The sequence below is a fragment of the Meles meles genome, chromosome 5, assembly GCF_922984935.1.
Source record: "Meles meles chromosome 5, mMelMel3.1 paternal haplotype, whole genome shotgun sequence".
Classification (NCBI taxonomy): domain Eukaryota; kingdom Metazoa; phylum Chordata; class Mammalia; order Carnivora; family Mustelidae; genus Meles; species Meles meles.
The window spans coordinates 43,815,711-43,830,819 of NC_060070.1; the positions used below are offsets into that span (position 1 = coordinate 43,815,711).

General features: G+C 36.5%; 1 protein-coding gene across 1 annotated transcript in view; it reads left to right on the forward strand.

Moving 5' to 3' along the window:
- Positions 1-15,109, forward strand: part of RARS2 (arginyl-tRNA synthetase 2, mitochondrial) — a 60,481-nt gene that overhangs the window by 36,490 nt on the left and 8,882 nt on the right. Inside the window, exons 8-11 of the mRNA XM_046004899.1 lie at positions 956-1,032; positions 11,118-11,276; positions 12,354-12,460; positions 13,619-13,714. Of these exons, the coding sequence (XP_045860855.1) occupies positions 956-1,032; positions 11,118-11,276; positions 12,354-12,460; positions 13,619-13,714 (439 nt within the window). The remainder of the gene's footprint in view (positions 1-955; positions 1,033-11,117; positions 11,277-12,353; positions 12,461-13,618; positions 13,715-15,109) is intronic.

Sequence of the window (15,109 nt, forward strand, 5' to 3'; positions counted from 1 at the left end):
CTTCGCGTTCAGTAGCATCCCACTTTCTGCTGAGCCTCTATAGAAAAATAATCATCAGCAAGGCCCCCCCGACAATAGCTCCTTTAGATCTGAAGCTTAGTAACTGATAGACTTGTAGAGACAGATTGGTTTTTAAAATAATTAAATAACCTTTTATTGCTCTTGACCCCGGCTGCATATATCCTTTCAAACTGAACCCGTGGTCATCTTTTAGCAAGAATATCTTAAGAATATAAGTACTCATTGTCTGTTACCTCAATTATTATTAAAAAAAATTAAGGTTCAAATTAACACTAATCCTGAATGCTGAACTTATCATCAGAGACCAAAAAAAAAACATCATTGACAAATAAGAGACAAATACATGGCCAAATAAAAAAGAATTTTGTTGATTGGCCACCTTGAATGGGAGAGGTAATCAGGTATATTTTGGGTTTTATCTTTTATATCTTTTATTATTTTCCTTCAGTCATTGGTTTAAGAATTAATATTAGAACACCAAGCCAATTTCTACCTTTGTTTTATTTTAACACCAGAAGTTTAATAAGAAAGTTCTGAAATCACTTCCCATCAATTTGTTTTCAGAAATTTTAAACATCCAGTTTCTAGCATCGTCATGTCCTTCCCTAGGAGAGCTGTTTTATTATGTCTGCTAGGGAAGTGTTAGGCAACATGTCAGTACAAAGACAAGTTAGTCCTAGACCCTACCTTTTATGAGTTCATAATCTGTTGATGTCTGTGAAGTTAATTGCAGTGATCTATTCAATATAGTGAATTGAATTTAACTTACATGAGTTTATGGGGTAGCTGAAGATGATAGTGTTATGTTTGCAGCACTCTCAGGACATATAATTATGAGAGCTTGATCTTTTGATACAACTGTACCTGTTCCCTGCCATGTTTGTTCTCTACTGTGCCATTTTATAATGTTTTCATTTGTGGATTATTGTGGTAGGTCTTCTGGGAACTGGCTTCCAGCTGTTTGGCTATGAAGAAAAACTTCAGTCCAATCCTTTACAGCATCTCTTTGAAGTAAGTTGGCAAGAAACAATAGTGGAAAATGTTTTAACTTATTTTTTTTCAGAGTACTATGCAGATTAATTTTTAACCCCAGAGGTTTTAAAAAACCTTCCTTAAAACAGGGAACCGAAACAATTGAAAATGTTTTTAGTTTACCAGGGAGTTCTTTTCCTTTTCATATCCAAGTGTCTGTCTTTTATTTCAGTTTTAGTTGATTTGGGACAGTATTTCTCTAGATATAGAGCTGTCTTAGAATAAACACGTAAGACAATAGCTTCAACACAAATTTCTTTAATTTTTCTATCAGTTGCTATATAACTGCAGCTGTCTTCATGGCAATAACTATAATTCATTTAGAACTGAAAAACATGAGTATATACTTTTTCCTCTTGGTCTGCTGTGGTTGGGAAGGTACACATGTTTCTCTGAATTTGTGTGTGCTTTTTTTCATTTCTATCTTTTGCCCAGTGTGAACTCCTTCCTTTTCTGCCTCATTTAGTCCTTGGATACTTTGAGTCTCTGTCCTCAGTTTTTCCTGGAGTTCATTAGTAAGGTCTTTCTGTCCAGTTAATCTCCAGGGATGTGTTTCCTTTTCATCGTCCTAGTTGTTATCTCTGCTGCTTCTGGGCCTCACAAGAAGAAACACCAGTACAACATTAGCTGTGTTGGTGCCATACGGGGAATCGACTAAAGCTCTCATTCCTGTGTGTGAGGAAGAGCACTTAGCAAAATAATGCTTTACTTCTCTAGCCAGTGCTACCAAGAATACTTCATCATTTTCCTTTTTTTTTTTTTTAAGATTTTATTTATTTATTTGACAGAGATCACAAGTAGGCAGAGAGGCAGGCGGAGAAAGGTGGGGGTAAGCAGCTCCTTGCCAAGCAGAGAGCCTGATGCGGGGCTTGATCCCAGGACCCTGAGATCATGACCTGAGCTGAAAGCAGAGGCTTAACTCACTGAGCCACCCAGGCGCCTCCATCATTTTCCTTTTTGATAAGTGATTTTTCTCCTGTGGCTTTGTAGTTAAATTTAACAAAAATCACATTGTAATGCTTAAAGACCTTTAAGGGTTTATAATTTCCAGGCCTGCACTGCACTATAAATGTCTACGTTTTGATTTAGAATAGTAATCAAAAAGATTTTTTTTCTCTTTTCTATTGAGTTTTATTGATAAGCAAGAGTTTTAAAATTAATAATTCTTTATGGTTGCTCATAAATAAAGCATGCCACCTTTGTGCCTGGAATTTTTATTGTATTATTTTTCAAAACTTGGAAATGGCAAGTATGTTTTTACCACAAGCTTAATGAACCTTTCTTCAGCTCTGGGCCAACAGAGACACCAATGCCACAGAAAATGCAAATACTTGCTCAGAGATCTTATGTCATTAGGAGAACATTTTTAAGAATTTAGAATACATTTGAGTACTCTAAAATTTGAGAGTTCCTGTTTTCCTCTTTCTCCCACCCTACCTCAGAGGTTTTATTTAATCCTGAAAATAGTAAGTCATTGTTGCTCATAATATTTTAAATATTTTAGTAAAGTCTGTTTTCATTCCATAGAAACTTAAATGTATGTTTCTTTCTATTCAGTGTACTACAGATCTCCAGGGTTTTGAGACTCCTAAAAAGCGGGAGATTGCACCTCTATATAGAGGTTGTTAATTGATGGATGCATATAAGGAAGGAAAAAGGGCAGAGGTACTTCTGTGAATAACTGAAACCTTGAGGAAGAATGGCATTGCTTTCATTAAGTCTTTTGCCTAGAAGCTTCATAGGGAAGCAGCATTTATAAACAAAAGAGAACAAATCTAATACACCCACCTTGCTGTTTGTAATAAAAGAGAGAAATCCATTAGGTGCTAACTGGCTCTCTTCCCACTTCCTTTGCAGGACAGAAAAAAAATGCAGAGCCTAAAGAGGCAGCCACCAGGTTATTTTATCTTTGTACTAATTTTTGCAGACCGAGTTTTCATTTTAAAATATAATTGTCATTGCAGATTACCTTCAACAAAAACATGTAGCATAAATGAGGATTTTTTTTTCTTTTCTTTTTTGAGCTTTAGGCATATATTAATAAATTATTTTAGCCTATTCCTAAAAGAAAACCTGTACCTTGGTTGGATCCCTGGTTTTTCCCTTGTGAAATTGTAGTTAGTTGTAAGCATTTTGAGAGGAAGGACCATGTTTTCCTCATATTTTATTGCCAGCCCCATACATCATGGTTGTGGTTAAATTTTGAGTGAATTTGATCTTAATGGATCTTTTTGTCCCTTTATCTTCTATTTAAACTCTTCACAGTGTAGGGAGAGAGAGTACATACCAATATCATAAAAGCCATTTATGAAAAACCCACAATAATATCATCCTAGATGGGGAAAGACAGAGAACTTTTGCCCTAAGGTCAGGAACATGGCAGGGATGTCCACTCTCACTACAGCTGTTCAACATAGTACTGGAAGTTCTAGCCTCACCAGTCAGACATCAAAAGAAAGAAAAGCATCTGAATCGGCAAAGAAGTTAAACTCCCACTCTTTGCCTATGATGTGATATTTTATGTGGAAAACCCAAAAGATTCCACTTAAAAATTGCTAGAACTCATACAGGAATTCAGTAAAGTGGAAGGATATAAAATCAGTGCGCAGAAATCAGTGCATTTCTATACACGGACAACAAGACAGAAGAAAGAGAAATTAAGGAGTCAGTCCCATTTATATTTGCACCCAAAACCATTAGGTACCTAGGAATAAACCTAACCAAAGAGGCAAAGGATCTGTACTCAGAAAATCAAAGAACAGTCATGAAAGAAATTGAGGAAGAGACAAAGAAATGGAAAAATGTTCCATGTTCATGGATTGGAAGAACAAATATTGTGAAAATGTCTGTGCTACCTAGAGCAATGTACACATTCAGTGGAATCCCTATCAAAACACCATCAACTTTTTTCACAGAACTGGAACAAATAATCCTAAAATTTTATGGAACCAGAAAAGATCCCAAATAGCCAAAGGAATGTTAACAAAGAAAACCAAAGCTGTTGGCATCACATCTCTGGACTTCAGCTGTAATCATTAAATTGTATAATATAAAACCTATTGTGTAGCTCTAGGGAAGAACTAACTATTGTAGGATACAGTAGTTAACATTCCTCAGAACCTGACTTCATTACGTAGTGTACTGATGATGAACCCAAGGGCCAGACCCCGGATGCCAGCACAGGCGGTCTGGCTCCCAAGTACTCACTGCATTGCCCTGCCCTCCACTGGCATTATAGAATGCCTTTGCGGCCCTTCATTTCCATTGGTTGTAATTACTTACATAACATTTTCCATTTTCCTTCCTCAAATTGCTGTACCAGGAACACAACTGATAGTTTACTTGTCACAGTTTCAACCTTCCGGAGTATCTGTTTTGAATTTGGCTGTGGCCATCCAGGGGCAATTTGTGGCCTGCCTCCCTCTGAGTGGCACCATGATCAGTATCCCCCAGGTTCAGTTTCTCAGTTTTTGTATATAGAAATTACAGAATAATTTTAGTATTTCCTTTCTATGATGAAAATATTTAACACCTATAATCATTTCTCTACTGAATTCCATTTTTTTGCTTTGCTTCATTACAGTTTTTCTGTGTACTAAAGTCATTTTTTTCCCCATGATGTCTGGCTGTATTGTGTGTGGACTTGGACTTCTGTTGATCAACATGTAAAACCTTTTATTTAGATTTGTTGTCATTAAATGGAGAAAGTGGTTTTAGAATACTTTATCCTCCCTGAATTAGCTAAGTTAAATAACTAATATATTTACTCTTTAGAATTCACAGTATTGGCCAAAAAACCATAAAAGCTTTGGAACATGTATCAGAAAGCCTTCCCACTTTCAAAAAGTAATTTCTTTTGGTAAAAAGTTAACAAGTGTTAAATCCAAATCCTGAGTATTTGGATGTTATCATTTACTTTTTTACCTGTTCTAATGATAACTTTTCAAAGTAATTTCTCTAGGTTTCTCCTAGGTTTAAACTACTTAAATGGACTTCCGGGCACCAGGGTGGCTGAGTTGGTTAAGCACCTGACTCTTGATTTTGGCTCAGGTCGTAATCTGAGAGTTGTGAGATCTAGCTCCACATCAGGCTCCATGCTGGAGGACCTCCGGGCACCAGGGTGGCTGAGTTGGTTAAGCATCTGACTCTTGATTTTGGCTCAGATTGTAATCTCAGAGTTGTGAGATCTAACTCCACATCAGGCGCCTGCTTAAAATTCTCCCTCTGGGGGCACCTGGGTGGCTCAGTGGATTGTCCTGTGAATTTCTATTTTTTTAAAATTAAATGCCCATCACTCTAATTATCTCAAATCATTTTAAAAAGGGGAAGGGTAAAATAATAAATACTTCCAGGGTCATTATGAACTTAAGAGAAAATTTATACTTGTGTTAATACATCAGGTTACCTTTATGAATGCCAGTGATAGGATATAGTGCTCATGCATACTTAGTGGCATAATATTTATCTCTATGAGAGGCTGCTCATATTTCAGAGTCATTTCTATGGTTATCAAAATCAATTATTAATAAGCAACATGCAGTGAGTCAAGTCCTAAAAACTTCTGTAGCAAAAAAAAAAGACTGGATTTACCTTCTTAAAACAGCATTAGATGTTACCATCTAACCCTACCAAGCAGGGTTCTGAGATCCAGCCCCGCATCAGGCTCTCTGCTCAGCAGGGAGCCTGCTTCCCCTTCTCTATGCCTGCCTCTCTGCCTGCTTGTGATTTCTCCCCTGTCAATAAATAAATAAAATCTTTGGGGGGAAAAAAAGTTCTCCCTCTACCTGCCTCTCTCTCTCTCAAAAAAAAAAAAAAAGAAACATACTTGAATGGACCTTGGTAACATCTAATGCTGTTTTAAGAAGGTAAATCCAGTCTTTTTTTTTTTTTTTTTTTTTTTGCTACAGAAGTTTTTAGGACTTGACTCACTGCATGTTGCTTATTAATAATTGATTTTGATAACCATAGAAATGACTCTGAAATATGAGCAGCCTCTCATAGAGATAAATATTATGCCACTAAGTATGCATGAGCACTATATCCTATCACTGGCATTCATAAAGGTAACCTGATGTATTAACACAAGTATAAATTTTCTCTTAAGTTCATAATGACCCTGGAAGTATTTATTATTTTACCCTTCCCCTTTTTAAAATGATTTGAGATAATTAGAGTGATGGGCATTTAATTTTTAAAAAATAGAAATTCAGAGGACAATATATTAAAATATTACTGGTAGCAGTATATTAGAGGTTTGACGCTGAGTTTCCCCATATCAGTAGCAAAAAAAAAAAAAAAAGGTGAGTAGAAAATAGGGTAAGATCAAAACCCCAAATTCATGAGTGATAATAATTACTTGTCACCTCTTAGTATCTGTCCGTCAAGAGATCATATTTTTCCTAGCTTTAGATTCTCAAAAAAAAAGTTTCTCAAACTTAAGAAAATAATTCAAGACTAAATAAATTCTAGACATACGGAATTATTTATGCAGTTAGAAACTTTATAGACTTGAATTCAAGAGTTCTTTATTGGTGAGGTCACGTTACTTTCCTTCAGAGAAAGGGACTGTTACCGTTGGTGTGTATTTTACTCATTATAACGCATGAAAGAAATAGCTCCTAAATTATATAAGCCTAATTAAATTTGAACCCAACCACACGTTGACAGTGGTTTTAAGAGTCAGCTTAAGTCTTTGTTGAGTGTTTCATCTCCCAAATCATAGAGTTCCCCAGGCTCTAATATGCATCTCGGGATGGGCATGGAGGCCTTTCCTTGTCTTCATTTCACAGTGGTCTTGACTGATACCCAGTATCCAAGGCTACATAATGACCTGGAGGCACACAGCTCTGCTTATATGACCAGCTTCACCTGGGAGATCCTTGCTGTGGCCCTGTTCCATAGGCCTAGAGATCAGCCTCTCTGTGTGGGGATATTGCAAACCATTTCCCTCAGGGGGGCCCTCTGCCACCCCAGCAACAGCTTTTTTTTTTTTTTTTCCTTCCCCAGGGGATGTTTCCCCATCCCCTCGTCAATCTAGGCAATTCTCCTTTCCTCTTTCCTGGCAGCATTTCTGCTCTACCATTGCTCTTGACCATCTTCCCCAAAGCCACTAGCCTTTCTCCCTAAACCCTACCCTTCTAAGGGTTACTACAGTGTCCATTGTCCTCTGAGAGTGTTGTTAGAACAAGGATGGGAATACTGAGCAAGGCCGGAGTACATGTTAATAGCTCAGTAATTATCACACCTCCTTGAAATGTGCAAAAAACTTCTTTTTTTTTCAGCATGAGAAATGTGTAAGACTGTGTACTATTACCTAAAAAACAAAAGAAGTTAATCGTTATCACCCTTGAATAAAGGGATAAGATGTCATGGATATTAATACAAACAAAGAATAAAAATAGGACATTCCAAATGTTGAAAGAAGATGAATAGGTAGTAAAATGCTAATTATATACTGGTAATGACATACTAAGGAGACATACTAATGACATACAAGGAGAAACTTGATAATCACTTCAAGTTATTTTTTTAAATCTAGCAAGTTTTGATTTTATTGTTAACTGATATATTGATCTTTTAAATTATAACTATTATTTGTTTGAATTTCTTTAATATTTAGTTTAACACAGTTCTATAAGAAATTTCTCATCAAGAAGCAGCATTAAACTAACAATGAGCTTGTTTTAATTATAATCATGAATTCATTTTTTTTTTTTTTTTCTAAAAAATGAGATAGAAATTAAATGCATTTTAAGGTAGAGGACAAATACACAGTTAACAGTGTCTTTAGACCTGTTTAGAGTCTAATTAATGCTAGCCATTGTTAGCAGTTATTCTCTGTTTTAAACAAAAATAATCAGGGTTAGGGTTAGAGCCCTGTACCAAAGAATAAACTGTGTCTGTGTTGATAATGGTATTCTGGAATCAAATTTAAGAGATTAAGAGGGTATTATATACTATTTTATTTTTTGCTCTTACATCTTCTCATATGGACAGATTTTCTCAAGAGCTGACTGTAGTTATCTTAATCAGTTAAATTAGAAATAAAATGTCATGTGCTTTTTAGGAATACCAGCATCTAGAAATAGTGAAAAGGATAATATTCCTTTTAAAGTCTTAAACAGTTAATTCTATAAAGAAAATAGAGCTCATTTTTGCATTCTGGTAACTAAAAAATTATTTCCATCCTCAAGAACATTTTGCCTAAGCCACATTCTTATTATTAGATCCAAATTTGAAATTTCCTTTTTATTACTTTTGTGTCTAGACCTAGCCTCAAAAGGAAGCTATCTTCAAAATACATACATTTTTTTTAAATGCATACATTCTAAGCCTAAAAAGCTGTGGTAACTAAATTTAAAACTGTCTGTAATTTCAGAAATATGTAGTATTAAATTTATCTTGTGAAGGAAAATGAATTTTCTTTCTAAAATGGTGATGAATGTTAATAATTACAGTTTTATATTGTGCACTTACAGGCAGATTGTTAAGTGCTAATTAGGCTCTTCTATTATTCTGCTTGATAGTGTCAGTTGATTTTCAGTAGTGTTCAGTAGTGCAAATTGCTGAAATGCCAAGATTCCTCAAGTATAAGTAAGGGTTTGGATTTGTTTATTTTGTTTTAATGATTTCTATTTTAAGTTTTAAGAAAAGGAAGAGACTCTGGTAAAGTTTTTTTCTAAAAATACTCTTATCAGTAGTTCACATGCATATTCAATTTTTAAATGTTGGCTATGAGTTTAGAGTCCTAGATTTAAAAGAAAAAAAGCCATTTCTAAAAATAAGGATATTTTATATATGTTTGCTTTTAAATGGCGTATGAACATGGGTGTGTGGTGGGTATGTGGGTGTGTGTGAGAGATTTTGGACCACAAATCATAGAGACCTTTGTATGCCTTTATTCCTATAGGCTGAACTGCTGAACAGGTGTCACTAGGTAGATAGGTCATTCAAAAGTCAAGAGGATTGCAGTTTACTATCTTACAGTGACTCTGTTTTTCCACACCTTGCCAAAATCATCTTCTGTTCTGACTTATTCTGGACTTACTTCATGGGAGTACATGGAAATTAATTTCCTATGATATATGTGTCTGGTCTCCTAAGACCACCACCAAGTTTGGTAACTCATTAAGAGGACTCACAGGACTCCACGTATAGTTGTACTCACAGCTATTATTTGTTACAGCAAAAGTTGCAAAGCAACATCAGTAAAGGGAAAGGCATATGTAGTGAAGTCTGTTGGAAACCAGGTCCAAGCATCCGAGAGTCTTTTCCTAGTGGAGTCACATAGGATACACGCAGGTCCTCTTGCAACAAACTACGACAATATGCATGAAATGTTGTCTGCCAAGGAGGCTCATCAGATGCTCCGTGCCCTACGTTTCTATTGGCGTTTGATCATGTAGGCACCCTCTGCTTAGCATGTTTTAAAATGCCAGACTCCCAGAAGCAAAGCAAGTGTTTAGTATAAACTGTATTGTTTTCATAGTTTAAGCACAGTGACCCGCTCGGTGGGAACATTTCCCAAATCCAAGTTCCCAGATGCCAGTCAAGGGCTAACCTTGCGAACAGGACATTTTAAGGATAGCAGTCTCAGGTCTGCTATATTAACTCTTTCTGCACAAGGTGCTTTAAAGAGGAAAAAAAATGAGGTAGCTTTAACTTTTGGAGGGAATATTTGTTTGTCTCTGCCATTAACACAAGCCATCTAATGAAAAGTAAGGCATTTGACCTTGACATAAATGTTTAATCTCCTGTTCTTTTCTGGTAGTATCTGGTGGGTATAAACCACATTACAGTTGTCCCATTGTTCTGTCCAGCAATAAAATCATTTTATCTGCCATTGATATTTTGATGATATTACTGTAATAGTTCAGATGCCTCATGTTCCTTTGGTAATTTTTTATTACTTTTGTGCTACTTTGATAGCTTTCTGAAAAAAAAATATAAGGAGAGTAATTTATCATTCATGTTTTATCCTGTAAGTAAATTTTTTTTTTTTTTTTTTTTTTTGAGAGGGGAAGAGAGAGGGAAAGGGAAGGGGAGAGACAATCTAAAGCAGACTCCACACCTAGCACAGAGCCCGATTCAGGGCTCCATCTGACAACCCTGAGACCACCACCTGAGCCGAAATCAAGAAGTTGGACCCTTAACCAACTGAGCCACCCAGGCGCCCCCAGAAGTAAAATCTTTATAGTCTATATGCATTACTTCAGTACTACTTGAGGTGCAAAGTTGATGTTTCAGTATCATTTATAAACTTGCATTTTGGAGACTGGAATACTTTTAACTAAATTGTGAACACAAAATCATAGAATTGGAAGAGCCCTTAATAAGCAGTCCAACTCCATTCCTATCATTGGTGGGGGCAGAACTAAACCAGCCAAGACAGATGGTGCAAAAATACTCCAGAAGTAAGTGGTCCACACAGCTCTCAGGAGCCCAGGTGGGAGTGTAAGTAAGCCAACTATCCAAAGGTCTGACAAGATCACCTATTTTATTAGTTTTGCAGATTTAGAGAACAGTTCTAAAAATCTTTCTTAAAACAACTGATGGATCAATCTTTGGCCTTGTCTTAGCCAGATTGAATCATTCTGCTTTCTTTGACCTTTTCTCAGAGAAGTTGCAGCAATAATAATTTGACTTTTTGTTAAAAAAAGAAGAAATGCTAACTTAATCTAACCCAGGCATTCTTAACCTAAGATTCTGTGAACTTGGAAGGGAAGAAAAAAATTATGCATTTTATTTTCCCTAACTTCGATCAGATATTAGCATTTTCTTCCATTACTTCATCACAATTAAAAATAATAATAATTAGATAACTATTTCAGTGTATTATTTCCTTTATAAGCATATATATTTTACTTTATGCATTTAGAAACATTTTGAGAAGGGGTCTACAGGGTTCAGTAAAGGACCATGGCAAAAGAATAAAGAAAGGTTACAATCTGATGAGGGCAGTGGGCTAACCTTTAAATGAAAATTCTCAGGACTGAGTTTTGTTTTTTTCCATTGACGGTAACAGTGACTAATGTTCTTCATTTAATGTACTGTTGTGCTTTTAGGTTTATGTACAAGTTAATAAGGAGGCAGCAGATGATAAAAATATAGCAAAATCTGCACATGAGTTCTTCCAGCGATTAGAACTGGGTGACACGCAAGCACTTGCGCTGTGGCAGAAATTTCGGGACCTCAGCGTAGAAGAATACGTGCGGATTTACAAGGTGCCTCCCTGCTCTCCTGCTCTCCTGTGATGGGGTGCAGCTCTTGACGGTACTATCGAGTAGTGAAGTTGCTGCTGCTTCTTCCTTTTTTTTTTTTTTTTTTTGAAATAGGCTCCACAGCCAACATGGGGCTTGAACTCAGGACCCTAAGATCAAGAGCCATCTGCTCTACTGCCTGAGCCAGCCAGGGGCTGTATGAACTTACTTCTAAAGCTTGTGTTTTAAAACTAGATTTGTCATTCAGTTGCAAATTGGGATTCAAATACTGTTCTTTGGGCTGGAATTTAGAACCTCAAAAAAAAAAAAAAAAAAAAATCCTGTGAACTTCACAGGCAAATACCAGGTGACTTCTGGTATTTGTTTCAGTCCGGCTTCTCTTTTCTCTCCTGTTCATTCCCTCACTTTTCCCCCCATTTAATTAACATTTTAAGGGGTGGATAAAATAAACAGCAAATAAAGAAAATACAAGTCTTTCTGCCATGGACTTTATGGTCCAGCCTGGAGACAGGAAATTAACCAAATTAAAGACAATGGGAATTCAGCAACATACTCAGTCTGTTAGGTGGGAATGATGCTATGGAGAAAAATGAAGCAGGGAAGGGGAGACAGAGTACGCTGTCTGTGGGTGGAATGAAAAGAATTGCATTAAAGAAACCCATACAGCTGGAGTAAGGAAGCAGGGTAAAGAGCAGAAGGAGAGGAGCTTGGAGAGGTTGTGGTGTGGGGCATGGTGTGGGACATTCTCCAGGGCTGTCCATCTACCTTCTTGCTGCGATGGAGATGTTCTGTGATGTGCTGTCCAGCATGCCACAACTAAGACACTAAATTTTCAACTTTTTTCGATTTGAATACCCACATGGGCCTTGCAGTTGCCATATCAGATAGCCCAGTACTATTGTGAGGACTTGACTGATGTAGGAGGAGTTATTAGAATGTTTGATGCAGGAGAGTTACCTGATCTTGATCTAATTTCTTATTTTCCCTATCTGTGTAACAGACTGTAGAGTAGCCTATTTTATCTGAGGGCAAGGTAATAGGACATTTAAGTAACTTTCTTTTGTTTCTGAACTCTTTTAGCGTCTAGGAGTACACTTTGATGAATACTCTGGAGAATCATTTTATCGTGAAAAATCTCAAGAAGTCTTGAAGTTGCTGGACAGTAAAGGACTCCTACAGAAAACAGTGTATGGTTGGGTTATTTCTTTGAAAAAAATTGGTATTGGTATAATCTTTCAGGACAACAGAATGTGGCATGCATGCAGCCTTCCTGGCATTTTTTTATAGTGCTTTTTGCTGTTCAAAGTACTTTTCTACATATAGTCTGCTGCTGCCATGACAAAATCCTGGTAGGCTGGAAGAAAAGCTGTTACCTGCGCTTCACATGTGCAGAAACTGAAGCACAGAAAGTACAAGCCACTGGCCTACTGTCACACAAGCTGATCATGATATAACTGGAAAAAGGAACTTACTCAGCCCTGCCTTTTAAAAAAAAAAAAAACATACCATGTTCAGAATGGATTTAAGGCACCTTATCTAAATAGGTAGAGCACAAACTTTTGAAAGAGTAAAATGAGGTGAGGAAATCAGGAAGCAGGGGCAGAAAAACTAATAGGGAATCAGGAATGATAATGGCATGTCATATTACACATATTGGGATGCTGTTTCCTTCCTGAAGGAAATTTCTAATTTAACTTTGAGGTTCCTGTCAACCAAACAAAAAGAAATTGTACTAGTCATAGGAGCCCAGGCATCTAATATAGAAGCAAACCAGTTGCTTAGAAGTGCCAGTTTTCATAGTACCAAAGAGTACTTTGTCTCATCATCTTTATGAGGAAGTAATGAACAGTGTGGTTCATAACACCCTCAGTAATGTCTGTTAAGGCAGATTCTTAGATTGCCATATACAGATTCTAATTTTTGATACGACAGGGATGACAGTAACAAAATTCCATGGTTTACTATGCAAGTATTTTTTGGCATGTTAAAAATTAACCCAATATTTAACCCTGTAATTTGAATTAGAAGAATATGTTCCGTGGTTAAACTGTGGTTGAAATCTCATTTTTCAACTGGGGATGTTAAAGACTTACCTAAGTGCCCTATCCAGAGCTACAGAGTTTAGAAAGGTAGGATAACCAAGAATTAACTACATCGTACCTACCCAATCCTAATAGATTCATGGTTAGATTCCTTCTTGTTTTTCTTCATTGTTGGTTATACTACTTGTTGTTACTTAAGTTATAAAAAGTAGCTTCTGGTTTGCCAAAGATAATGTTATAGTTACTGTACTTTTAAAGGTCTTAATTTATTGTTTCTTCAGAGTTGCCTTTTTGTATTTTTAGACGAGGAACAGCTATAGTGGATCTTTCTGGGAATGGTGACCCCTCCTCAATCTGTACTGTAATGCGGAGCGATGGGACTTCCCTCTACGCAACCAGGTTTGTATCTAACGTGGAGTTCAACATCAGAATGCGTATGACTTCATGTTCTTTATTGTAGCATCAGTGCTAACATAATCATTTTATTCTCAAAGCTGTTATTAAATCCTAGTTTCTAAATCTCTTGCTATCATCACTTCAAAATATATTTATTGGATTTCTGTTTATTGCCAGTTAAAGTTCCTGGAAAGTTTTGATACCATCAGGAAAGTGACTGAAGAAACTATTTACAACTAGTTAAACATCATAGGATTTCCACAGTTGAATACATTGTTCTACAAACTGTAAAACTGAGGTACCTCATAATTAACTATAAGTATTTTCCAGTTGCACATTGGCAGGAAATGTATACTAGAAGGTGGTCATAGTGGCTCAGTGGTGTCCTTACTCTGTCAAGACCGTCTTAAATATTAGTCCTCATTCTGACAGTGGTAAAATAGGCCAAGGGAGAAGTAGGCCATGTTGCCTGTGTTTCTTATTCTTTTTCCATGACTGATCCCTGTGGAAAGGAACAGTCTCTGTTAATCAGTAAGATTGGATTTATCAAGCACACTTATATCTGGGACAAAGCCAAGAGGAAGAAGATAGGAACATAAAAAAGGCACACAAGCCAGCATGGCCATATTCAGGCTCTTCTGGCAAAAGGTTATGGTGTCTTCCAGGCTGGAGTTTTATATTGGATCATAAACCCACTCTCACAGCATAGTTAAAGAAATGATATTTACTGCTCTTATTAACTACTGTCATTTGTTCCAGGCAGCTTTATACAACTCTCTGATTGTCTTAGAGACTTGATCCCTTACTTTCTGTTACTTTTTCACATTTCCCTTTATCAGTTCCATACAGGTGGAGTTAGGAAGTAAGAAGAACCCATGTATGTAAGAAGTACATTTCTTTTTGTAGATTAAAAAGTAATAGTAGAAAAACATTTTGTTATTGCTGTCCAGTTATTGCTGGACAGATTACCTAAAGAAACCCTTGAGTAGTGGCTTTAAGAAATGTTTCCACTCAGATGAGACACTCCATGTCATAATGATTATAGCTGTCCTGATTTAGTTATCTTTGGGGGGCTAGCATTCATTAGGTCTAGATTTTTCTGTGTATTTATCTTAATACCTATATGGTCTTTTCTCTTTGGGAGAATAATTGTGTTTTTTGCCACTTGTTGAAATGTTTGATTTTTCACCTCTAACTTTAGTTTCTGTGCTTGTCAGTGGGTTCCTTATAGAATGCAGCTGTATATGTGGATGTGAATTAAAGGAGTTTGTTAGAACAGAAAGAAGTGCGGGAGAATATTGGCAAGAGCTCAGGATGAGGCTGGAGATCTAGAGTTTTGTTCTAAGACCACAACTACCACTTACCCTCCCCGAGCCATGGGTTCCTACTTTGGAATAA